This window comes from Pongo pygmaeus, chromosome 7 (genome assembly GCF_028885625.2).
Source record: "Pongo pygmaeus isolate AG05252 chromosome 7, NHGRI_mPonPyg2-v2.0_pri, whole genome shotgun sequence".
Classification (NCBI taxonomy): domain Eukaryota; kingdom Metazoa; phylum Chordata; class Mammalia; order Primates; family Hominidae; genus Pongo; species Pongo pygmaeus.
This window is the reverse complement of record NC_072380.2, coordinates 37164473-37190400: the sequence shown is the minus strand read 5'-3', so window position 1 is coordinate 37190400 and position 25928 is coordinate 37164473. Positions and strand designations below refer to the sequence as shown.

Here is a 25928-nt window from a genome sequence, read left to right as displayed (position 1 = left end):
TCTTTAATGCAGCTCAAATGAACATGTTTTCTACTCAGGAGCAATGAAGTTTCCTTACAGAAGCATTGATCATATATTTCTTTATTTATCACACAAGATCCAGTGGCATTATAATTTTGTCTTATCCGAAACAGTGTGGCCTTCCTGAACCACTAAGCAATGGGCAGAAAAATGGCATGCTTCCATTCTTATTTTCTTTGTTCAAAGTTAGCATATCGGGAGATGATTTGTAAGCAGCAAGTTAAGAGCACGTGAAGAATATGGGCAGGTCTATAGCGGCTCTGAATATGCAAAGGGGTCCTCATCATAAACCCCCTCATCTGAGGTTTTCCTTTCATTTTATTTTGCATTGTCACCTAAAGGTATCTGAGATGATACAATACTGTTTGTTCTACTCTGATTCCATGCCATTTGCTTAGGAAAAGAGAGGGAGTTAGTTCTCGGCTGGTAAGAATAGACGGGTGAATACAATGTCTCAGTAACTGAATCAATGGTGGGAGGACAATTTGTGTCTGAATGTGTCTCTGTTGTCTGTGATGCTTTATTTACAATTTCATATGACTTTCGCAATGAGAACTCTTCATTCCTTTTATAACAAGCAGTGCTGAAGGGTATGGCACAAAACACAAGATCTGAGGGCAGCAGCTTGAACTCATTGGCTGGCCGGGTGATCACAAACCTGTAAGACAAGGCAAAGATAAATGCTGAGCCTCTGCAGCTGGCCAGTGTGGAGACAGGCAGTGGCCCAAATAAAGAGGTCATTTTGCTGGGCCCAAAGAGGAAACGTTTTTGTTTTGTTTTGCTTCATTGGTTTCTGATTAATAGTAAATAGCTATTTAGTACTTACTCCTGTAGCACAGTGCAAGAGGAGAGGTTCTAGAGTAGGAATGAGGGGGCTGGATTTCATCCCTACCTCTGAACCCAACCACTTCTGACTCTGGGCATGGTGTCCTCCTTCCCTGGGCCTTGCTGCGCTCATCTTTTGTTCCAGTGGGAAGAGGGGGAAGACTGTGGTTTGGATTGGTTGATGTCTAATGGCCTTACTCCAGGTCTATTTGATTTTAAAAGACACTATACTCATGAATTCAGCTGGCACAATGTTGACCATGTAGCCAAGCTTTGTCAACAGAAAGATGACATATATTTCAGGTATTTTCATCCTGACTTAGACCTACTCTAACCTAATGCTTATGCCACCAACTTTCCCACAGAATGTAGCCTGGCCAATGGAGAAAAGCATTGGAAAAAAACAGTTTCATTTGAAACCCTGACTGGCAAGCAAATAGCGAATGTTAATGAACCCTAAAGAATATCCAGAACCCTTAACACAGCATCAGGTACATAGCAAATGCCCAAAAATGTGAGCTGAAGTAATGAGTGCAACAGTGCTTATGTGGGAACATTGAGGCAGGGTAGCCTTGTATGGCTTTCATCCTGCATTGCCTCACTAGTGCCTCAAATGATCACCTATTTCCTAGCATAGATCTCAAGGCACCATTGAATTTCCTTCACTGAATAACCTACCCACTTTTATCTCTCCCACTGAGTCCTCTGTAGCCTCAATTCTATTTTTAAAAACATCTGCTGAACAAGATCACATATTCTGTTTAAAACAAAAATATCAATTTTTCCCCTGAGATCAAGTATTAATATAAGCTGTATATTTTCCCAGTTATCATGTTGCAAGGGCTGTACAGAGGTGTTTGGTGGGGGGTGGAGTTCAGGCAGAGAGGGAGAGAGAGAGCTATTTCCAGAACATCACTCCTCCCCCATTGTCTTGTTGGTGGGTACTATAAAGCCATGGCACCTTCCTTCCCCATCCATCAGAGTCATCTGTAGACCTCGATGCTTATTTTGTCCTTTGGCACTTGACATGCTTTTCCTTTCAAACTCTAGTGCAGCCATCATTTTACATGCCTACAGTGTCTATGTGGTTTACAACTCCAGCATTCAGATGTATTGCTATGACTTCCAGTATCCAATGACCTTGACTTCCAAACCACTTTCCTGGCCATGTCCTAGCTGTTTTAATTCCTAACATTGTTCCACCTCTAAAATGTTACATTTCAATAAATCACTGCTGACTACAACTTCTCATCATACTTTCTCTCTCACTCCCTTAACTCTGAGTACATCTACTATTCAATGCATTGGGATTTGCAATCTTTCTTCTTTCACTGTATGGTTTAGGATTGCTTCACAAATCCACAATAAGCCTCCTCTTCCACTCCTCTCAGCAGCTAATCTAAACATTGACTCCTTTCTCAACTCCTGATACTATTTCTTCCATCTTTCTCTCAGCAATGACTATGCACTGAGAAATCCTAGTGCAAAATAAAAATTCCCATAAACACAGCCCTCACCTAGAGCTAGATCTGCCTTGGCATCTCTTCTTTTCCTCCTTTTCTCCCGTGGGCCAAAAAAAATTGTTGCTGTTATTTTCTATTCAAGACCACTCCACTTTGAGTAATTTGGCTTCCTTCTCCTTTCCCCTGGAACAGGTTCCATAGATCTATTTCCACTCTATTCCTTTCAGTTTCTTCTTCCCTTCTGAATCCTGTCCATTCCCACTGTGAGGATCTTAGTCTGGGCATACACGATTTTGTTGTCTCTAGACTGTAACCTCTCCTTTCCCTTTCCCCTCCACATACATTTCTATCTTCCTCGGGGCTGTCAGAGTGGTCTTTCTTTAAATTGAAAGCCGAACATATCACCCCCATGATTTATATGTAAAAAGCACCATGGCTAGCCAAGTAGGTCTCAATCAATATTTACCCAATGAGTCCAGCAGAAAACAAGTACATCTTTCAAATGTAGATAGTGGCATTCAGCTTTAGAAAGTTGTACAGACATGGATAAGGAATAAGTTACAAAATTGAAACATGGAGCTGATTTAAAATCTAGCTCCACATTTCAATTTTCACTGGGGGACAGAGACTCCATTCTTCTTACATGGCCAATATTAATAGGACCCTAATTATTCAGGTCCCTCTTGTTTATACCCATCCCTCCTTATTCTTACATAGTTCTTTATTTCCCATGCACCCTTCCTTGTAACTGTGGACCCTGAGCTCTGGAATTCTCTTTCACATTGAATAAAGTAGCTTTGGTTCTTATGCTTGAATGGGTGGATGGTGCTTTCCAATCTAGCACACTCCCCTTTTGTTTTCTGGGTTGAGCTCTTCTTCATCAATTATTCGGTATAAGCCAACACACAGGATTCCAAAAAGATCTAATGAGCCACAGAACAGTTGTCCAAAGGTGTTTCTTGGCTGGGGAGAGAAAAGACAAAAATATGTCTGCTGGGCACTTTGATCAAGCAATTATAAGCACTCACTGGAGTGTCGTTTGCTTTACCTGGTAGTAGAAGCTTGGAAAGCCACTTACTAATATCTTTGTGGTGGCACTGCCAGGTGGATAGGTAATTAAGAGTATGATTAGTTCTGAAACTCTAATCCCAGTGATTGTTTTTATCATTCTGGCTCTTTCAAGAGCTTCTGGTGGGTGGGGTGTGACATGTTGTTGTGCTTGTCCTTGTTACCATTGCCATTCTGGTAACCACTATGAATTAACAATGAGCCACAGGTTGGAAAATGCAGCTTTTGAGATATATAATGAGTTGGGATGTTAAATGACCTCTTGAGAGTCATCTTATCCTACTGTGAAACAGATCACAGTCCCAAATACTCGTCTGGACCTTATTCTCTGGCTATAGCCAACAAGATCATTATGAATAGACAACAATTTCAAGCCCCTGCAGCAGCAAATGGGCTCAGCAAGATCAAAAGAGATCAATCCATACAGTTCTGTGATTCCTCAGGATAAAGAACAAAGGGAGGACATGGCATAAATGGAGAGAGGAGGGACAGGAGTGGGGACAAGTCTACCATCCTCTTTGATGCCAACAGGAAGTTGCTAGCAACAGTTTCCTGGGTTTATATACACTTACAAGTCCACCTGTAGGTGAGCAATCCGGGACTACGGAAATGCAAAGGACCAGACTACAAAGAGGCAGCTTCTGGAATGTGGTTTACACCTTAAATGCTAATGCACAGAACATGGGTCTTGCCCCTTTTGGCAGCACACATCGACATGCACCAGGTATAGTGTTCTACCCGGGAGTTTTGCTAATGTCCTCTGAATCAACAACAGATGTTTCCTTGGAAAAGCCTGCCCCTAGCAGTAACACTGGATAACTGAATGCAATGCCAATTAAAACCAAACCAGAAGGCACCACAATGACAAGTAGATTTCTCATTTCTTGGCTAGACCCTACTCTGATTCCCAAATGCCTGGATGCCCTGTTAGAATTTTCCAGAATTATTATCTTATCTCTTGCTGTAATCTACTGTTTACCAGCTCCCTTGGCTAAGAAAATGCAAACATTTTCCACTGGCTAGTGCAGCCAGATTCTTAGAACCACATACAGAAGTCTTCTGCCTGATTTCAGCTGACCTTATCAGATTTCTTTAGCATTTTAAGTATAGGGAGAGTAGGCAGGCCCGGGGTCAAACTGCTATAGCTGGGTCCCTGCTCTGACACTGATTGACAATGTGGTCTCTGGCAAGTCCTTGCTTCTCTGAGCTCCAGTTTCTTGATCTGTTAAATAGAATTAATAATAATGCCTACCATATAAATCCATGGACAGATTAAGTGGAAAAAATACTAAAAAAGACAAGCACAGAGAAAATACTCAATAAACATTAGCTGTTATAATTATTATGAATACTCTTGTCAAGGTACAAAGTTGCCAGGCCTCTCCCATGCTCCCTGTAGATTCGGGTTATTTATCTAGAAGATGGGGATAATAACAACTTCTTCATCTACTTTCCATAATTATTATAAAAATAAATATAACATATTAACACGCTGTGATTTGTAAAATACTCTATGAATAATATAAACTTGTATTCTTTTTTTGTTATTTTTATTGTTATCATTTCTGTGCTATGGGACATCTATGAACCCAAATAGCCTGGACCATTTTCAGAAGCTCAGAGAGGTACGGAAGTGAAAAACTGAATTCTGAGAAGAGTAGACTCACATTAACGTCTGATAAAATGGTTTCGTGTAAGGACAGAAGCCCCAGCTTACACCGGTTTCTTCCAGACAAGAGCGTCGTGCAGCTATCTGCCACACCATAGACCTTATCCTTATCTAAATGTTGTTCCAGCTGAGAACTTACTCCTCCTGTCACCAGCATCTGAAGCAATTCCAGGACATGATAATTGTAGAAGGCCTGGAAAACAAGGACAAGCCACATGCAAAGTCAGAAGAGCCAATATGTGAACTGTGGAGGGGTAAAGTCTTGGAGATTTAGTGGGCATTGCTGTTTAACATGGACCTGATGGTGTACTACAGTGTTTCTCATTATCATTATCTAATGCAGCTGAAGGATGGCAGTTTGGGTGCTGTGCCAGGTTAGGCCAAGTGCAGAGAAAACAATACTGACCCAGTTCCTGTTCCTTGGAGATTACACTTCAGATGAAGAAGAAAGTGGATAATGATACTGACACCAGGCATTCCCCTCTTCCCAAAATGACCAGAGGAGGTATATATGTCAGGCCACAGATACCCTAATCATCATCAATGTATATTTAAAAATACATATATTTACTGAGATGTTCTGTAGATTTTCCAGTGGGGAACTAATGATATTATTGTCATCTATACTTGAGCCTTCTGGATGTGAATTTACTTATAATCCTTTTGTTTGTGACCTACTTAGGGACAGATATTAACATAGGTCTTATTAGTATTTGGATTTCCCATAGCTCTCACTATACTTTAGAAATTATAGGTGTTTAATAATTAAATGGATAGGGTTTCAGAATCTTTGGCATCCAAATGAAACCAGAGGAAGACATGGCAAACTTCTTTTGAAATGAGCTTGAGTCTGAATAATCCCAGCCATTTTAATAAAGTCTCTTTCTCCAAGATTGCTACAACATTCAGTGTGGACCAGATATTAACATACGTGGAAAGGTCATTGGAATATATTACCCACTAGGTTTTCTCAGATTTATTGAATATATAATATTTGTAATTTTTCATCCTTCATTTTATCTAAATTAGACTTTTGCTTTATTAAAATGAGAATTTCTATTTTTATATATTATCTAAATGCAATCTTTTTTATTATTATTATACTTTAAGTTTTAGGGTACATGTGCCCAACGTGCAGGTTAGTTACATATGTATACATGTGCCATTCTGGTGTGCTGCACCCACTAACTCGTCATCTAGCATTAGGTATATCTCCTAACGCTATCCCTCCCCCCTCTCCCCACCCCACAACAGTCCCCAGACTGTGATGTTCCCCTTCCTGTGTCCATGTGTTCTCATTGTTCAATTCCCACCTATGAGTGAGAATATGCGATGTTTGGTTTTTTGTTCTTGCCATAGTTTACTGAGAATGATGATTTCCAATTTCATCCATGTTCCTACAAAGGACATGAACACATCATTTTTTATGGCTGCATAGTATTCCATGGTGTAAATGTGTCACATTTTCTTAATCCAGTCTATTATTGTTGGACATTTGGGTTGGTTCCAAGTCTTTGCTATTGTGAATAATGCCGCAATAAACATACGTGTGCATGTGTCTTTATAGCAGCATGATTTATAGTCCTTTGGGTATATACCCAGTAATGGGATGGCTGGGTCAAATGGTATTTCTAGTTCTAGATCCCTGAGGAATCGCCACACTGACTTCCACAAGGGTTGAACTAGTTTACAGTCCCACCAACAGTGTAAAAGTGTTCCTGTTTCTCCACATCCTCTCCAGCACCTGTTGTTTCCTGACTTTTTAATGATTGCCATTCTAACTGGTGTGAGATGGTATCTCATTGTGGTTTTGATTTGCATTTCTCTGATGGCCAGTGATGGTGAGCATTTTTTCATGTGTTTTTTGGCTGCATAAATGTCTTCTTTTGAGAAGTGTCTGTTCACGTCCTTCGCCCACTTTTTGATGGGGTTGTTTGTTTTTTTCTTGTAAATTTGTTGGAGTTCATTGTAGATTCTGGATATTAGCCCTTTGTCAGATGAGTAGGTTGTGAAAATTTTCTCCCATTTAGTAGGTTGCCTGTTCACTCTGATGGTAGTTTCTTTTGCTGTGCAGAAGCTCTTGAGTTTAATTAGATCCCATTTGTCAATTTTGGCTTTTGTTGCCATTGCTTTTGGTGTTTTAGACATGAAGTCCTTGCCCATGCCTATGTCCTGAATGGTAATGCCTAGGTTTTCTTCTAGGGTTTTTATGGTTTTAGGTTTAACGTTTAAGTCTTTAATCCATCTTGAATTAATTTTTGTATAAGGTGTAAGGAAGGGATCCAGTTTCAGCTTTCTCCATATGGCTAGCCAGTTTTCCCAGCACCATTGATTAAATAGGGAATCCTTTCCCCATTGCTTGTTTTTCTCAGGTTTGTCAAAGATCAGATAGTTGTAGATATGCAGCATTATTTCTGAGGGCTCTGTTCTGTTCCATTGATCTATATCATTTTTTTTATAATAAATATCAGGAATAACTTCAATTGTTATTCATTTACCATTTATTTTCTCTATTTTCAAATTCAGGGATCCATCTTCTGAAATCTGGATTATCATAGGAACCTCTTTACTTCTTGTTCTGCCTTGATTTTCTTCTCATCTGCAACCCATTGTTTACAATGCTTCCATAGCAATTCCCAGAAACACAAATCAGATCATGACCTCCACCTCCTCAACCTTTTAGTATCCTGACACAAAACCAGGCCCTCTGTCTCCACTTTGGCCTTCAAAACCTCCAGGATATGATGCAGTCCCCCTTCCCAGGCTTGTTTCCTCCATGACCTGTTCCCTCTGGGGCACGCTAGTCTATCTACAGGTGCTTAAGCAGTTCTTTTACCTCTTCATGCCTTTGCTTCTGAAACTCTGGTTCATCAGCTTTGTGACTCTTTCCTGGGTCTTCTAAGCAGAATGAAATTTCTCTTTGTTTGGGATTCCATGGGCACTGGGTTTTATTTAATTTCATTCTTCTATATTTTACAATTTTTTACAGTTAGTTGCTTGTATGAAACACACTTGAGTTTGAATCTTGGACTGTCATATCCTAGCTGGGTGCCTTTGGGCAATTCATGGTTTTTTTTGTTTGTTTGTTTTTTGTTCTTTTTTTTTTTTGAGACAGGGTCTCACTCTGTTTGTTGTCTAGGCTAGAGTGCAGTGGCACGATCTCGGCTCACTGCAACCTCTGCCTCTTGGGTTTGAGCAATTCTCCTGCCTTAGCCTCCCAAGTAGCTGGGATTACAGGCGTGCACCACCACACCTGGGTAATTTTTTTGTATTTTTAGTGGAAACATGGTTTTGCCATGTTGGCCATGCTGGTCTCAAACTCCTGACCTCAAGAGATCCACCTACCTTGGCCTCCCAAAATGCTGGGATTACAGGCATGAGCCACTGTGTTTGGCTGATTGTTTTTTCAGCAACAATTTTATAATCTTTAAAGTTGACCTGGCAATACTTACCTTTTAGCATTGCTTGCAGGATTAAGTAAAATATACTGCACACATTGCTAAATTCTGTTTTCTTTATCATTGCTTCTCATGTATCTGGATCATCTGAAGTGATATTAATGATTGTAGATTTCTGGGATCCCAGATCTCCTGGATCAGAATATATGGACAGGAGTGGGAATCGGAATTTAAAGGGCACCCTGAGTGATTCTGACACTGGTTGTCCTCAGATCAGACTGAGCAATACTTCCTGAAGATGATGTGCTCCTTCGGAAGATAGGCTATGTCTACATAACACTCATATCCTCAGTAGTGCACTGAACAAGGCAGGTGTTTGAAAGCTATAAGAATATTGACTTCAATGGATAGGTAATTTTTAACAAATAAATATTGCTGGTAAAATGTAGACGTGATTGGGATAAGTTGACAAGAAATAATATCTATATGAATTAGAAGATAATAAAAATAACTTTTACAGTATTTTTTAGGTTAAAAGATGACTTCGCCCTAGTCCCCAGACTAAAGGAATTTCCTGAGTGATGTCTTCCTCCTTATGTTTCTTCTTTGTTACATCCCACTACCACCTGGGAGGGTGCTTATAGAATAAAGTCCCCAGTATCTGGGCAGGGAGGGGGGGAGTGGAGGACATAAATCCAGGTTGAACCACAATCCGTTTAAGAACATGTGGCCATAGTGTAGAGTGATCAAACATAATGCTGTTAGAATAATTCTCCACTGATTAAAGAAAAGGTGTAAATTCTAGGGTTATCCTGGTATCAATAGCTCTTGGGAAACACGTGCTTTACATATTTAACTGAGAGAGGCTTAGCTTTTGAATATATCATTTCTTCAGTTCTGACATCAAAAGGATTATAATTCTATATTGAGAAAAATAATGGGATTTACATGTCACCCATCTTCTGTGAGCTCATCTCCTATTCTTACTATTTGGGGTTCTCTGGACCAGACCTTTCTCAATATCTCTTTCTTTCTATCTTCCCTTCCCTTTCCCTCCCTCTCTCCCTCCCTCCCTCCTTCCCTCCCTTCCTTCCTTCTTTCCTTCCTTCCTTCCTTCCTCTCTCCCTTAATCCTTCCCTCCCTCTCTTCCTCCTTCCCTCCCTCTAGTTCTCTCTCTCCCTCTTGTTCTCTCTATCCATCCCTCTTGTCCTTCACAAGAAAATCTGCAAGTTGAAGGGCACTTGAAATATTTCGGACTTTCAAATTTTGTCAATGTTTCTAATATCATCTTATTTACTGGAACTTGGACTTTCAATGTTAGAAAATGTTGCTGCCCATAATGTTTTAAACTTTCAGCTACCATGAATGTTGTGGTCCCTGTCATAACCTAGAATATTACCTAATGGTATAGATGCTAACATCCTAGCCAAATGCTGCTTTTCATTCTGAGAATTCTCAAAGACCTTAAGATCAAACATTCTTTGGGAAATACTTCTAATCTCAGAGTGAGAGTATAGGGTAGGAAAACTGCAACTAACAAGCCAAGTGACCTTAAGAATGTCATGTAATTTGTGTGGGCTTGAATTTCCTTACAAGTAAGGGAAAGTGCTCCCCAAGTTCACATCTAGTTTTGAAAGTCTTTTGTTGTAGAACCAGATAGGAACCCTGCATATGGGCCTGGTTGCCCCACCATATTTGAATGTTTACAGCATTGAACTGATAGAGGATTAAAAGCAAATCTGAATTATATCCTATAGGCATATTTCTACAGCTGGGTCAGGAGTTTAGGGTAGTATACCAGGAATACTTGAAGCCATTTTAATGTCAACTGTATCAGAAGGTTTGGAGGGAAAAACCCATTATTTTACATTGAAAAAACTAGCACAGGTCTATCAATGGATAGAATTTTTAAAATTGCATGAAAATTTAAACAAAACCTTAGTATTTCTAAGCAGTGACAAGTTCACAGCACATGACTGTGGGCTTTGTGGCCTTCTTGGGATTCGCACATTTATTCTTGGTGTTAATTATGAGCGGTGGAGAGAGAAAGGTGGAAGAGCACTATGGAGGTGTCTGAGTACACATGGGAAGGAAGAGGGCCCTTAATATCTGGTTGAAAACATAGTTCACTGGGATTGAAGTAATGGCTGGTGTTGTCATCTTGTTTCAGAAACTGCTGAAGCATTAGCAGATACACTCAGGGAACCTGTCCTGAATGCATCTGCTCTTAGACTTGACCTTCTGTATAGTGCGGGTATCAAGAAAACCAATGTTTAGAGTCTAATTGTAACCTCTGTAACCTCTTATGTTGCAATGGGACACAGATCTCTTGGTGCATTAAGCTGGGCTGCAGGTTGGAAGTGTCAAACCCAGAAGACAGTCTCTGTGGAGGGATATTATGGATAAAAGGGACATGCAAAATTGGGCAAAATGACTGACTCCTGCCTCCCGCACCAGACTTCTGGCTGGAAATTGGAAAACTGTCTCAGAATAGAGGAGAATAGGATTCTGTTTATGTTATGCCTCTCTGTTGGTCCTGCATCCTAACTTCAAGGAAATGAGTTCCAAAATCTTCTTAACAACAGACGTCTCTTGTGCAATTGAATCTTATGCAGGCGCCTCTAATATATCACAGATGAAAGTGGAGTTGCTCTGTAGTTGAGCGGTTTTGAGTGAGATTCTTAATCCTGAGTTCTAACTTGATTGCACTGTGATCTGAGAGATAGTTTGTTATAATTTCTATTCTTTTACATTTATTGAGGAGAGCTTTACTTCCAAGTATGTGGTCAATTTTGGAATAGGTGTGGTGTGGTGCTGAAAAAAATGTATATTCTGTTGATTTGGGGTGGAGAGTTCTGTAGATGTCTGTTAGGTCCACTTGGTGCAGAGCTGAGTTCAATTCCTGGGTATCCTTGTTGACTTTCTGTCTCATTGATCTGTCTAATGTTGACAGTGGGGTGTTAAAGTCTCCCATTATTAATGTGTGGGAGTCTAAGTCTCTTTGTAGGTCACTCAGGACTTGCTTTATGAATCTGGGTGCTCCTGTATTATATGGGTGCATATATATTTAGGATAGTTACCTCTTCTTGTTGAATTAATCCCTTTACCATTATGTAATGGCCTTCTTTGTCTCTTTTGATCTTTGTTGGTTTAAAGTCTGTTTTATCAGAGACTAGGATTGCAACCCCTGCCTTTTTTTGCTTTCCATTTGCTTGGTAGATCTTCCTCCATCCTTTTATTTTGAGCCTATGTGTGTCTCTGCACGTGAGATGGGTTTCCTGAATACAGCACACTGATGGGTCTTGAGTCTTTATCCAATTTGCCAGTCTGTGTCTTTTAATTGGAGCATTTAGTCCATTTACATTTAAAGTTAATATTGTTATGTGTGAATTTGATCCTGTCATTATGATGTTAGCTGGTTATTTTGCTCGTTAGTTGATGCAGTCTCTTCCTAGTCTCGATGGTCTTTACATTTTGGTATGATTTTGCAGCGGTTGGTACCGGTTGTGCCTTTCCATGTTTAGTGCTTCCTTCAGGAGCTCTTTTAGGGAAGGCTTGGTGGTGACAAAATCTCTCAGCATTTGCTTGTCTGTAAAGCATTTTATTTCTCCTTCACTTATGAAGCTTAGTTTGGCTGGATATGAAATTCTGGGTTGAAAATTCTTTTCTTTAAGAATGTTGAATATTGGCCCCCACTCTCTTCTGGCTTGTAGGGTTTCTGCCGAGAGATCTGCTGTTAGTCTGATGGGCTTCCCTTTGAGGGTAACCCGACCTTTCTCTCTGGCTGCCCTTAACATTTTTTCCTTCATTTCAACTTTGGTGAATCTGACAATTATGTGTCTTGGAGTTGCTCTTCTCGAGGAGTATCTTTGTGGTGTTCTCTGTATTTCCTCAATCTGAATGTTGGCCTGCCTTGCTAGATTGGGGAAGTTCTCCTGGATAATATCCTGCAGAGTGTTTTCCAACTTGGTTCCATTCTCCCCGTCACTTTCAGGTACACCAATCAGACGTAGATTTGGTCTTTTCACATAGTCCCACATTTCTTGGAGGCTTTGCTCATTTCTTTTTATTCTTTTTTCTCTAAACTTCCCTTCTCGCTTCATTTCATTCATTTCATCTTCCAGGGCTGACACCCTTTCTTCCATTTGATCGCATCGGCTCCTGAGGCTTCTGCATTCTTCATGTAGTTCTCGAGCCTTGGTTTTCAGCTCCATCAGCTCCTTTAAGCACTTCTCTGTATTGGTTATTCTAGTTATACATTCTTCTAAATTTTTTTCAAAGTTTTCAACTTCTTTGCCTTTGGTTTGAATATCCTCCCATAGCTCGGAGTAATTTGATCGTCTGAAGCCTTCTTCTCTCAGCTCGTCAAAGTCATTCTCCGTCCAGCTTTGTTCCGTTGCTGGTGAGGAACTGCGTTCCTTTGGAGGAGGAGTGGTACTTTGCTTTTTAGAGTTTCCAGTTTTTCTGCTCTGTTTTTTCCCCATCTTTGTGGTTTTATCTACTTTTGGTCTTTGATGATGGTGCTGTACATATGGGTTTTTGGTGTGGATCTCCTTTCTGTTAGTTTTCCTTCTAACAGACAGGACCCTCAGCTGCAGGTCTGTTGGAGTACCTGGCCGGCCATGTGAGGTGTCAGTCTGCCCCTGCTGGGGGGTGCCTCCCAGTTAGGCTGCTCGGGGGTCGGGGGTCAGGGGTCAGGGACCCACTTGAGGAGGCAGTCTGCCCGTTCTCAGATCTCCAGCTGCATGCTGGGAGAACCACTGCTCTCCTCAAAGCTGTCAGACAGGGACATTTAAGTCTGCAGAGGTTACTGCTGTCTTTTTGTTTGCCTGTGCCCTGCCCCCAGAGGTGGAGCCTACAGAGGCAGGTAGGCCTCCTTGAGCTGTGGTGGGCTCCACCCAGTTCAAGCTTCCAGGCTGCTTTGTTTACCTAAGCGAGCCTGGGCAATGGCGGGCGCCCCTCCCCCAGCCTCGCTGCCGCCTTGCTGTTTGATCTCAGACTGCTGTACTAGCAATCAGCGAGACTCCGTGGGCATAGGACCCTCTGAGCCAGGTGCAGGCTATAATCTCCTGGGGCACCATTTCCTAAGCCTGTCGGAAAAGCACAGTATTCGGGTGGGAGTGGCCCGATTTTCCAGGTGCCGTCTGTCACCCCTGGAAAGGGAACTCTCCTGAATGACTACTGGGTACATAACAAAATGAAGGCAGAAATAAAGATGTTCTTTGAAACCAACGAAAACCAAGACACAACTTACCAGAATCTCTGGGATGCATTCAAAGCAGTGTGTAGAGGGAAATTTATAGCACTAAATGCCCACAAGAGAAAGCAGGAAAGATCCAAAATGGATACCCTAACATCACAATTAAAAGAACTAGAAAAGCAAGAGCAAACACATTCAAAAGCTAGCAGAAGGCAAGAAATAACTAAAATCAGAGCAGAACTGAAGGAAATAGAGACACAAAAAACTCTTCAAAAAATTAATGAAACCAGGAGCTGGTTTTTTGAAAGGATCAACAAAATTGATAGACCGCTAGCAAGATTAATAAAGAAAAAAAGAGAGAAGAATCAAATAGATGCAATAAAAAATGATAAAGGGGATATCACCACCAATCCCACAGAAATACAAACTACCATCAGAGAATACTACAAACACCTCTATGCAAATAAACTAGAAAATCTAGAAGAAATGGATAAATTCCTCAACACATACACCCTCCCAAGACTAAACCAGGAAGAAGTTGAATCTCTGAATAGACCAATAACAGGAGCTGAAATTGTGGCAATAATAAATAGCTTACCAACCAAAAAAAGTCCAGGACCAGAAGGGTTCACAGCCGAATTCTACCAGAGGTACAAGGAGGAGCTGGTACCATTCCTTCTGAAACTATTCCAATCAATAGAAAAAGAGGGAATCCTCCCTAACTCATTTTATGAGGCGAGCATCATCCTGATACCAAAGCCTGGCAGAGACACAACCAAAAAAGAGAATTTTAGACCAATATCCTTGATGAACATTGATGCAAAAATCCTCAATAAAATACTGGCAAACAGAATCCAGCAGCACATCAAAAAGCTTATCCAACATGATCAAGTGGGCTTCATCCCTGGGATGCAAGGCTGGTTCAATATATGGAAATCAATAAATGTAATCCAGCATATAAACAGAACCAAAGACAAAAACCACATGATTATCTCAATAGATGCAGAAAAGGCCTTAGACAAAATTCAACAACCCTTCATGCTAAAAACTCTCAATAAATTAGCTATTGATGGGACGTATCTCAAAATAATAAGAGCTATCTATGACAAACCCACAGCCAATATCATACTGAATGGGCAAAAACTGGAAGCATTCCCTTTGAAAACTGGCACAAGACAGGGATGCCCTCTCTCACCACTTCTATTCAACATAGTGTTGGAAGTTCTGGCCAGGGCAATTAGGCAAGAGAAGGAAATAAAGGGTATTCAATTAGGAAAAGAGGAAGTCAAATTGTCCCTGTTTGCAGATGACATGATTGTATATCTAGAAAACCCCATTGTCTCAGCCCAAAATCTCCTTAAGCTGATAAGCAACTTCAGCAAAGTCTCAGGATACAAAATCAATGTACAAAAATCACAAGCATTCTTATACATCAATAACAGACAAACAGAGAGCCAAATCATGAGTGAACTCCCATTCACAATTGCTTCAAAGAGAATAAAATACCTAGGAATCCAACTTACAAGGGATGTGAAGGACCTCTTCAAGGAGAACTACAAACCACTGCTCAAGGAAATAAAAGAGGATACAAATAAATGGAAGAACATTCCATGCTCATGGGTAGGAAGAATCAATATCGTGAAAATGGCCATCCTTCCCAAGGTAATTTACAGATTCAATGCCATCCCCATCAAGCTACCAATGACGTTCCTCATGGAATTGGAAAAAACTACTTTAAAGTTCATATGGAACAAAAAAAGAGCCCGCATAGCCAAGTCAATACTAAGCCAAAAGAACAAAGCTGGAGGCATCACACTACCTGACTTCAAACTATACTACAAGGCTACAGTAACCAAAACAGCATGGTACTGGTACCAAAACAGAGATATAGATCAATGGAATAGAACAGAGCCCTCAGAAATAATGCCACATATCTACAACTATCTGATCTTTGACAAACCTGAGAAAAACAAGCAATGGGGAAAGGATTCCCTATTTAATAAATGGTGCTGGGAAAACTGGCTAGCCATACGTAGAAAGCTGAAACTGGATCCCTTCCTTACACGTTATACAAAAATCAATTCAAGATGGATTAAAGACTTAAACGTTAGACCTAAAACCATAAAAACCCTAGAAGAAAACCTAGGCATTACCATTCAGGACATAGGCATGGGCAAGGACTTCATGTCTAAAACACCAAAAGCAATGGCAACAAAAGCCAAAATTGACAAATGGGATCTAATTAAACTCAAGAGCTTCTGCACAGCAAAAGAAACTACCATCAGAGTGAACAGGCAACCTACTAAATGGGAGAAAATTTTCACAACCTACTCATCTGACAAAGGGCTAATATCCAGAATCTACAATGAACTCCAACAAATTTACAAGAAAAAAACAAACAACCCCATCAAAAAGTGGGTGAAGGATATGAACAGACACTTCTCAAAAGAAGACATTTATGCAGCCAAAAAACACATGAAAAAATGCTCACCATCACTGGCCATCAGAGAAATGCAAATCAAAACCACAATGAGATACCATCTCACACCAGTTAGAATGGCAATTATTAAAAAGTCAGGAAACAACAGGTGCTGGAGAGGATGTGGAGAAATAGGAACACTTTTACACTGTTGGTGGGACTGTAAACTAGTTCAACCCTTGTGGAAGTCAGTGTGGCGATTCCTCAGGGATCTAGAACTAGAAATTCCATTCGACCCAGCCATCCCATTACTGGGTATATACCCAAAGGACCATAAATCATGCTGCTATAAAGACACATGCACACGTATGTTTATTGCGGCATTATTCACAATAGCAAAGACTTGGAACCAACCCAAATGTCCAACAATGATAGACTGGATTAAGAAAATGTGGCACATATACACCATGGAATACTATGCAGCCATAAAAAATGATGAGTTCATGTCCTTTGTAGGGACATGGATGAAATTGGAAATCATCATTCTCAGTAAATTATTGCAAGAACAAAAAACCAAACATCGCATATTCTCACTCATAGGTGGGAATTGAACAATGAGAACACGTGGACACAGGAAGGGGAACATCACACTTCGGGGACTGTTGTGGGGTGGGGGGAGGGGGGAGGGATAGCATTGGGAGATATACCTAATGCTAGATGACGAGTTAGTGGGTGCAGCACACCAGCATGGCACAGGTATAAATATGTAACTTACCTGCACATTGCGCACATGTACCATAAAACCTAAAGTATAAAAATAATAATAAGAAAAAAAAGAAAAACAAACAAACAAACAAAAAAAGAAAGTGGAGTTGCTCTGATGGAGGGGAGAGGTGTGGGTGGGCAAGGCAGGGTGGGCACATCTCCTTCTTTCTGCACAGAACATTGTCAGGGAAGGAGCCCTCTAAACTAAACTTGAAAATCCCTGTGTTGCAAGAACACTGATCATTACAGAAATAGATTTCTGGAGGGGCAGTTGATTGTGTCAGGAGGAATGACTCTGGGATCACATACACTTGGATCTGAAAACCAACTCGTTACTGGTAAATGATGCAGCCTTTGGCAGATTATTTACCCAGCTAAGCTTCCATATTTGACAGGAGAATTAAACCAGGTAATGGAGGTAATGCACTTAGTGAATTCCTTGGCTCTTGGTAAGTGCTTGAGAGATGTCACTCCTGTTAAGATCAATAGCTATGATTCTTGATATCATCTCAACAAGAAAACTCATCTAAGTAAATTGCCTAGAGACCTACGTAGGAAAAGGTATGATCTGAGGGATGAGAACTGTGGTCATCAGCAATGTCTGCCTTGGGGGTCTGTGAGAGTCATAGCTCCAGGACCCACAACTGCCTTTCTAAGTTAATGGGGAGATCAGGGTCCTTGCCTTCCTACCAACCCTCAGCCAGGAGATGCTCCAGCACATACGGAGAATAAATGAAGTGTTTGAGAACATATTCAAGAGCTGCTGTAGTGACTCTAGATGTTGTTATTGGAAGGTGATAAATGTTCTCTTCCTCTCCGAGGGTATTTCCATGTGACCGGGTGGTAAGATCCAGAGTCCACCCAAAATCAAATGGTCCCCGGAATAAAGGAGACAATGAGATTGGAGGCTCAGTCTTGATCCTTGGGTCTTTCTTTGGTGATGGGAAGCCACCCCCACACTGATAAGGGCACATAGAACCAGTAGAATCAGGTGCAGGGAGAAGGGAAACAAGAGAAGGAAAACAAAAATTATCAGCATTCACAATTACTTCCAATGGCCCAGTTCAGCTCATCATTAAATAGTGTTACAGTGTGTTCATTTTCCTGTGGCGTACAACATTAAAGATTCAAGAGCTGGGGCGGAAAACTGCTAGGTAGAGATTTAGAGGTTCAAGATTCAGTCGGCACCCTTGACATAGAAGATGCCTTCTTCCCTGATGCTCCATTGCTGTCCCTGCCCAAATTCAGTTGAGCCAATGCCAGTCCTAAAATAAGTACTTACCAAGAGTTCTGAAGGCAAAGCTGATGATCCACTGTGTGTTGTGACCTCATGTGATGACCTCACTTTTAGGTCACGCTATGTGGCCTTTATTCTCTATGTAGCACATTTTGTTTTCTAGCAAGAATCTTCCTCTTCCACCAAGTGAAGCCCATTGACCCAATATTTGAAGGCAGCCTGGGAAGAACTTGCAGTCTTTAGACCACCCAAGGCCAATGTCACGATCAGGTGCTGAGTGGTGGGAGGAATCACGGTCATGACCAAATCTGTGTTCCTCATACTGGCTTCTAGTTGTGTGTTTATTCATTGTTGTCCTTACGCTTCCAGCCCTTCCCTGTCCATCCTGCCCTTCTGACCAACTCTAAATAGAATCTGTGGCTCTATTCCTGCCTGTGTGAGCTGATGGTGTTTAATTAAGTCTCAACTTTAATTTAAGGCATGAAGCTGCCTGACATCTAAGGATCTCTGAAGAGAACTGGGACCTGAAACCCATCTGAAATGTATCTGCAGACAGGTCAAGTTCATCGAAAGTCACCTCCTGCCTGACACTCCAGTCATTAATTCCAGGTGAGTTAATTGACATATCAGTGACAGACAATGATATAACACTTTCTCTGACAGAGCTACCTTCTCAGAAAAGTAACCTGACTTGACTTCCTCTAGTACCTCCCTGGCTCAGTGAAGGCTGAGCTGCTTAACTCTTTAGGAGCCTTGCACTCTACCAATTTGTTTAATGTTAAACTACCACTGAAGTGGTATTCTGTCTCTAAGAGCTTGATGGGGTGTATGAGACCTCTACCATGGCTTAGAGAGGCAGAGCCCAGGGCAACACAATGTCATGCCGAATGGCATTGATGTCAGGAAGGGGATGGATATGCCCAGCCGTGCTCCCTTAAACTTGCAAACTGTGCCTTGAAGCATTCCTGAAATTCAGGCATGATGCCTCTCACTGTGGACCTCCAGGAGGCAGCAAGTTCATCAACTGTGCTCAGATTCTTCTGCATTTAAGCATTTGCATATTGACATCCAGCCATTTTGCAGCTCTTCTCTTGAAAATCCCGGGTAGGAGGAGTATAGGAGGCAGTGGGTTATGTGGCTTTCCTTTGGAAGAGTTTTTGCAAGTCATTCACAAATGGCTACACACCGATCTCATGAGTCTCAGTCAATTTGAAATTCATTTAACACCCTGGGGTGTACTCTGTAGAAAGCAGAAAAGTTGCTCTTCAAAGCTCATCTTGGTTTAAAAATAAAATAATAGACACTAGGAATAATAGCTCCTTACTCTAAAGCGTCCTATCAACTATTAGTTCTTACACTTTTACCCAGTTATTTGCTTTGGCTTACTCAGGCATGCCTGGACAGACCCAGGCAAGTCTTGGCTCATAGCTTATTCATCTTCTTTATGTGGAAATGTTATTGCTTCCTTAAACCTTTCGTAAGCAACTTCCTCTCCTTCTTCATTCTTTCTTGCACTTACCTATTTAGGAAAGTTTTAGGTTATTAGCAAATTGGGTATCAGTTTAAGACTGTGAGTTCCAGCTCCAGCCAATGGATGCAGGACACAGCAGTAAGGACGACCCAAATGCATAAGGGATAAATATGTCTGCTTTTCCTTTGTTCAAGTGTGCTCTTGCCATTGTTCCATCTGCCATTGAGCACCCTTTCTGCAGAAAGTAAAGATTGCCTTGCTGAGAGGTCTTTTGTCTCCATGCTGACTTTTCTTCGCAGCACCAATTATCTATTTCTAACAACTCCCACCTCACTGCTTCTGAATGCTGTGTTCTCTCCTCTCCCCCAGAGCTGGGGTCACATGCTGCCTTCTCAGCATCGCCTTCCCTGAGAAGGCAATGTTATTGAATCTTGCAATTCCTTCCCCAAATTTCACATTTCCTATCTCACATCTCCTTAGCCCTTTAACTGGCATCCCTCTGTCTTACTTATTTATCATGCATATGTAAATCCCCTCCACTCAGCAGGCCCCATGTGGGTGAGGCTTTTGTCATTCTCACACTGCGGATTCCCCAGCACCCCAACAGTTCCCTGTGCAGAGTAGGTGTTCAGTGGGCATTTGTAGGATGAATTAATTCCACCCAGGGGAATCCTAATGGATGGAAAAGGTTTGCCAGGTGGCTAAAGAGGTGCTGAAAACTAAAGAACAACCATGTAGTCAAGAATGCCTCCCATGACAGTAGGAACATGGAGGGAGATTTGACTTAGCTCTGAGCAAAACTCACCAGCAAAGGCCAGAGCTTCTTCCTTGAAACCCAGGATCCCTTTATGGCCAATTTCCACATAAGCTGTTCGGAGGATTTTAGAGAGAAGGGAAAGTGGTATCTCCTGAGCTCTGATCCCAAGGGACCTGGTCTGCAGTGATGCCTTAGAAGCTGAGAGGCTGACACTCACTCTTCCTGGCATCAGGGGTTCTGGCTGCAAGGGCCTCAAGTTTTTAATCTTGAAAATGTGAAAATGTTGCTTCCCACACCACGTAGTTATGAGAAAAGATAAATTAACGTATAGGAACAAGCTTGTTTTTGAAAATCAAAGAGAACTTAGAACTGTGAGGTGTTATCATCTACTCAGCCTTACACCACTTGCTCACTTCTCTGCAGAGGGCTTGGTTTTGGGGGCTCCGTGGCTTAGCTTTTCTTACCGTGGCCAGGAGAGAATCCAAGAAGCTGCCGGAAAAAACAGTGCCCGTAGAAAAGGCAGTGCTGAGATGCAGATTTGTTTCTTGGAGGGACCCTTCCAGTCCACCAAGCTGTTCAATAAAGTGAATGTTGGAAGGATTTTCTGCAAGGCAAGAGGCAAAAAGGAAAGACAAGCAGATCAGGTTAAGAATATAAGAAGTGCCATCCATGCAGGCCAAGGGGTGACCACTTGATCAAAAGATCTGATGTCTACTTTGGGGTCTCTGTGGGATCTACTCCTTTTTCAGTATTTTTTTTTTCTTTCCTTTCCAAATATCTTTCTTCCCACAAAAGACATAGTTCTACTGGGTACATTCACCATCAAGGGGACATTGCTGGAGCACAGGTTCAGTTTCTCAAGAAGTGTTCTGATTGTCATCCTTGCATAATTTATCTTTCAAACCAGGATATTTTGGAGGAGCAAAAGGGAGCATGCTCAAAAATTGCCCTGGAATCATAGGAATAAATAGGAACACATGGTCACCCCAGTTAAAGTCTTTTATTTCTCAAAATACTATGAGATAGATGACTTGGTATTTACTTGGGTTCCTAGAGTCAGTTAAGCCCAGTGCCTTTCAAAATGTAATGCACATATGAATCACTTGGGGATTTGGTTGCAATGCAGATTCTGATTCACTGGATCTAGGGTGAGGGCTGAGAGTCTACGTGCCCACCCAGCTCCCAGATGCTGCTGAGGTTGCCGATTCATGGACGACACTCTGTGTGGCAAGGGCTTAGGAAATCATCCTAACTGAGGCCAGTACAGCAGTAGCCAAATTATCCATCAGCATGTCTATACTGGCCCCAGGCTCCAACTCAGACCCTTGTAGGCAGCCTCTGAGGTGAATACAGCTGGTCATTGTGGTCCATAAGAGGAGATGCACAGGCTGCCTTTGTTCCTAGACTCTTTTTTTTTTTTTTTTTTGAGATAGTCTCACTTCATTGCCCAGTCTGCCCAGTGGTGCAGTCACTGCAACCTCTGCCTTCCGGGTTCAAGCAATTCTCATGCCTCAGCCTCCCAAGTAGCTGGAATTACAGGCATGTACCACCATGTCTGGCTAATTTTTGTATTTTTAGTAGAGACAGGGTTTCACCATGTTGGCCAGGCTGGTCTCAAACTCTTGACTTCAAATGATCCACCCACCTCAGCCTCCCAAAGTTTGTTTCTAGAATCTTCTTTCAAGAATGTTTGTCTCAAGAACAGCATTGGAAGACAGAGATGGTGTCTCCCACAGGAGCAAAGGGAAGGCATGCTTACTGCCTGTTATAAAAGACTCTGGTTTCCTGAGCTCAGGTTCCTATCCTAAAAAGCAATCCACTGTGGGTACAGGTGTCACTTGGCCCTCTTCATGTCACCTGATAGAAAGCAGGGCTTGGGCAACCAATACAAAAACGAGGATACTCTGGCCGCTGTTATTACTCTGAGTAATAAACTGATTGGTTTTGTTTTGTTTTGTTTTGGTCTCTGATCCAGGATTCTTATATCTTCTGCCAGCATCCATGACACTGGGGTAGGTGCACCTGTTGGTTTGCAAATAGGATAGCCTTAGACTCTCCACAGTTCTTGACATTACAGTTCTTGAAATGACCAATCCAAACAAATCTGCTGGACATGCAACTCAGAATCCATTGCTTACTATGACTGGATTATCCCCTAATGCCTTAAATTATTCCTCAGTATGTTTAGGGGAAGTGATGTTAATGAATGAAGTGATATTAATGAATCATTTTCTTCTGAGAACAGCTTTATTTTCATAAAAGATGAGCAAGGTATGACTAATATCAACCCACGTCTCCTGTGCACTTCTACGTTTCTCTTCTTGCATTGTGAACCCTCCACACACACACATGCGCACACGCACACACACACCACACACACACACAAATATCCCATGAGCCTTTGTCCAAATTCTGCTGTATCATCCTAAACTAATGGCCTCAGCTTTCCTGGCCATTTCCTTCAGATCTCCATCCATTCTGTACCAAAGTGGTACAGAACATCAGACCTGCAACTCCCACGTCAACATGACCCTTTCCATCCAGCCAGACAACAAGAACCTGGACAAGCTGGCAAGTAGGTTGTTAGGCTAACTTGACAAGGGCTACTAGGTGCCAGAAACAAAGCCTGTGAGTCCCTGCAGAGTGATCAGATGCACCTCTGGGTCAGTGAGAAACTGGTTGATTTCTTCCCAACCACTCTAACTTACACTCTTCTTTGAATTAATGCATTTGGTGTATACATTTGGCCCTCCATTTCCACAGGTTTTGCATTTAAGAATTCAACTAATTGAATTCTTGAATGGAAACCCATGGATACAGAGGGTTGACAGTACTACACCATTTTATATAAAGGGCTTGAGCATTATGGATTTTGGTGTCTGCAGGAAGTAGAGCCAGGGGAGCAGTGGAGAGTGAGTGAGTTATGGAACCAATGCCTCACAGATACAGAGAACCAACTGTATACAGCTCAGGAGTTAGAGATGGTTCAAGGGGGGAGGAAAAAAGTAAAATATAATTAAAAACTGCAGTAGACAGCTTCAAGGTGGTTCCAAATAGGCAGGCAGGTACTAGGATCCAGGGGTCTAGGATCTTCAGAGCTGAACTTCAACACCCTCTACTCCACAAAATGGCCAGGAAAGCTAGGTAGCAATGAGGCAGTGCCTCACCTCTCACCTGCTACACTGTCACTCCCAGCTCACGTGGCAGTGACACCTACTGATTCCTCTCTAAGTTCCCCTGCTTTGTTTGCAGGACTAAGAGTTCTAGATGTTCACCTAATTTGGGATAAATCCCAGTGGTTTTGGTAATCTTGCTCATAAAATGCCCATTATGCATTTTTCTGGTTAGTAAAATCAGGTCAAATCACAGCCAGGACCAGTTTTTAGAGATCATCTCTGAATTGGTTCAATCTGCGCTAGTGGCACCGTTCACCTCTTGCCTGGGATTTTCTCCTTTTCCCTTCAACTATACTCAGTATAGTTGAATACAGACCCAATGCGTCCCCTGGTGCCCCAGCAATGCACCCCACCAAAGGCACTTGGGCACCCTTCCCTGCCTTCCCTCCCTTGTCCTCTGTTCCCACAGCTCCTCGTGCCTAGGGAAGTTTTGTACAGGTGTTGGTGACAGATAACAGCATATTCTGTTAATTCTTTGAGAGTTTTTTTTTTTTTTTTTTTTTTGCCTATTTTAGGAAAGTATCACTTAGGGCTTGGATTAAAGTGACGGGGGGAAATACACGGGACACAAAATTTGGAGACACCAAGGATAAGCACCTCCTCTAAGTCTGTACCCCACATGCCTCCCCTGCCTTACCCTGGCCTCAGCCCTGGTGTCACTGCTGGAAAGGAAGGCATCTGACCTAAAGTCCTGTGATGGGTTTGACTAGTCAGTACAGGGAGATTCTTTCTAGCAGTTTTCATCTCGATGGCCCCTCCCTCTGAATAAGACTAAGCTGGTTGCTGGTCCCCCTCCCTCTCCTGGTAACTAGAAGAGTGGAGAAGGTAGATGTCATTTCTGAACCCTGACACCAGATATACCGACGTCCCCAGTTGGATCAAAGCCCGGTGTAACATCCGGGCAAGCACTTAAAGCTCTGAGCCCCATTCTGGTTCCTGAGTCCTTTGACTGTGCATTCTAAAAAGATCCTTGGAACATCAATTATATATCACAAAAATTTCTCCATTGAATTTTCCCCTCGAAACACCACTTACTCAGTTCAGTAAGGATAGGGACTTTTCGGCAGTTTGATTTCTCATTATGTGCATTTGTGTAACCTGGAGTCTCCTCTGCAAAGAAGAAAAGAGGTGATAAATGCAAACACAATGCCTTACAAAACTTGTCAAAAATGTAGAAGAATATCATGTAACTTGGTGCTTTATCTTAGCAAAGTTACTTTCATGGGCAATTCCCAAATCCTTTACTATGTTTAGACAAAAAATTATTACGTGGGTCTCCTCAGCATCTCCTTTAGATAAATGTGGGGAGGGGAGTGGGTATGTGTGTGTGTGGGCGGGGGGGTCTTTCTTCTTTTCTTTTTTCTTTTTTTCTTTTTTCCTTTTTTGAAACAGGGTCTTGCTCCATCACCAAGACTGGAGTACAGTGGTGCTATCAGAGCTCACTGCAGGCTCCAACTCCTGAGCTCAAGTGATCCTGCTGCCTCAGCCTCCTGAGTAGCTAGGACTTCTGGCACATTCCACCATACTCAGCTAATTTATTTTTATTTTTATCTTTGCAGAGATGGGGTCTTGCTATGTTACCCAGGCGGCTCACAAACTCCCAGCCACAAGTAATCCTCCTTTCTTGGCTTCCTGAAGTGCTGGGATTACAGGTATGAGCCATCGTGCCTGGTTATGTCTATTCTTTCTCAATGGCACTTCAAATGACTTAAAAAAAGGCAAAGCTCTCCCAGTAGTTGCTTATTGATGTCACAGTTAAGATATGCTTACTCTCCACTGAGTGGCTGTGCTAGGTAACAATTCAGTCAGGCAGTAGCTCAAACCACATCAATTTGCCTGTAGCATTTTTTGGAAACTGCAAATATATGGGTGGTGCTGTCCCCATGAGTGCTTTAGGACACATTGCAAGTGGCTGCTGGCTCCGGGTATTCTCTGCCTCTTTGAGCTCCTCACTGGGCTGAGGCACTGCTGTTGTCTCTGCAGAACTGGCTGCCTGCCTGTCTCCATATGGAAGGCTGTGGGGTTTCTTAAAGACTGAGCTGGGATGTCACTCAGAGAGCCCTTGACCTCTGTGCTCAGGTTGTAGACACATTTCCCTCCTGTCTTCGGAGATAAGGCACTGCAGTAACCTCTGTGAGACTCGACTCCAAAACAGGGGATGCACAGCACTGGCCTGATACAGCTTTATCATGTGGTGAGTTTCAAAAAGAAGTATGACATCAGAGGTTTAGTCTCCAACTTAAACTAAAAATGTAAGAGGAAAGAAATGGAATAGAAGGTTGGGTGCAGTGGCTCACACCTATAATGTCAACACTTTGGGAGGCTGACACGTGAGGACTGCTTGAGTCTAGGAGTTCAGGACAATCCTGGGCAACATAGAAAGACCTGTTCTCTACAAAAATTAAAAAAAAATTAGCTGGGTGTAGCGTTGCACAGCTGAAATCCCAGCTACCTAGGAG

At 42.0% G+C, this 25928-nt stretch overlaps 1 protein-coding gene across 1 annotated transcript in view; it reads right to left on the bottom strand.

Annotated features, from left to right (window-relative positions):
- Positions 1 to 270: 270 nt before the first annotated feature.
- The window catches only part of KCNU1 (potassium calcium-activated channel subfamily U member 1), a 164000-nt gene continuing 138342 nt past the window's right edge, over positions 271 to 25928 (bottom strand). Inside the window, 5 exon segments of the mRNA XM_054497661.2 lie at positions 271 to 679; positions 3154 to 3272; positions 5045 to 5239; positions 20758 to 20897; positions 24505 to 24579. Coding sequence (XP_054353636.1) covers positions 271 to 679; positions 3154 to 3272; positions 5045 to 5239; positions 20758 to 20897; positions 24505 to 24579 — 938 coding nt within the window.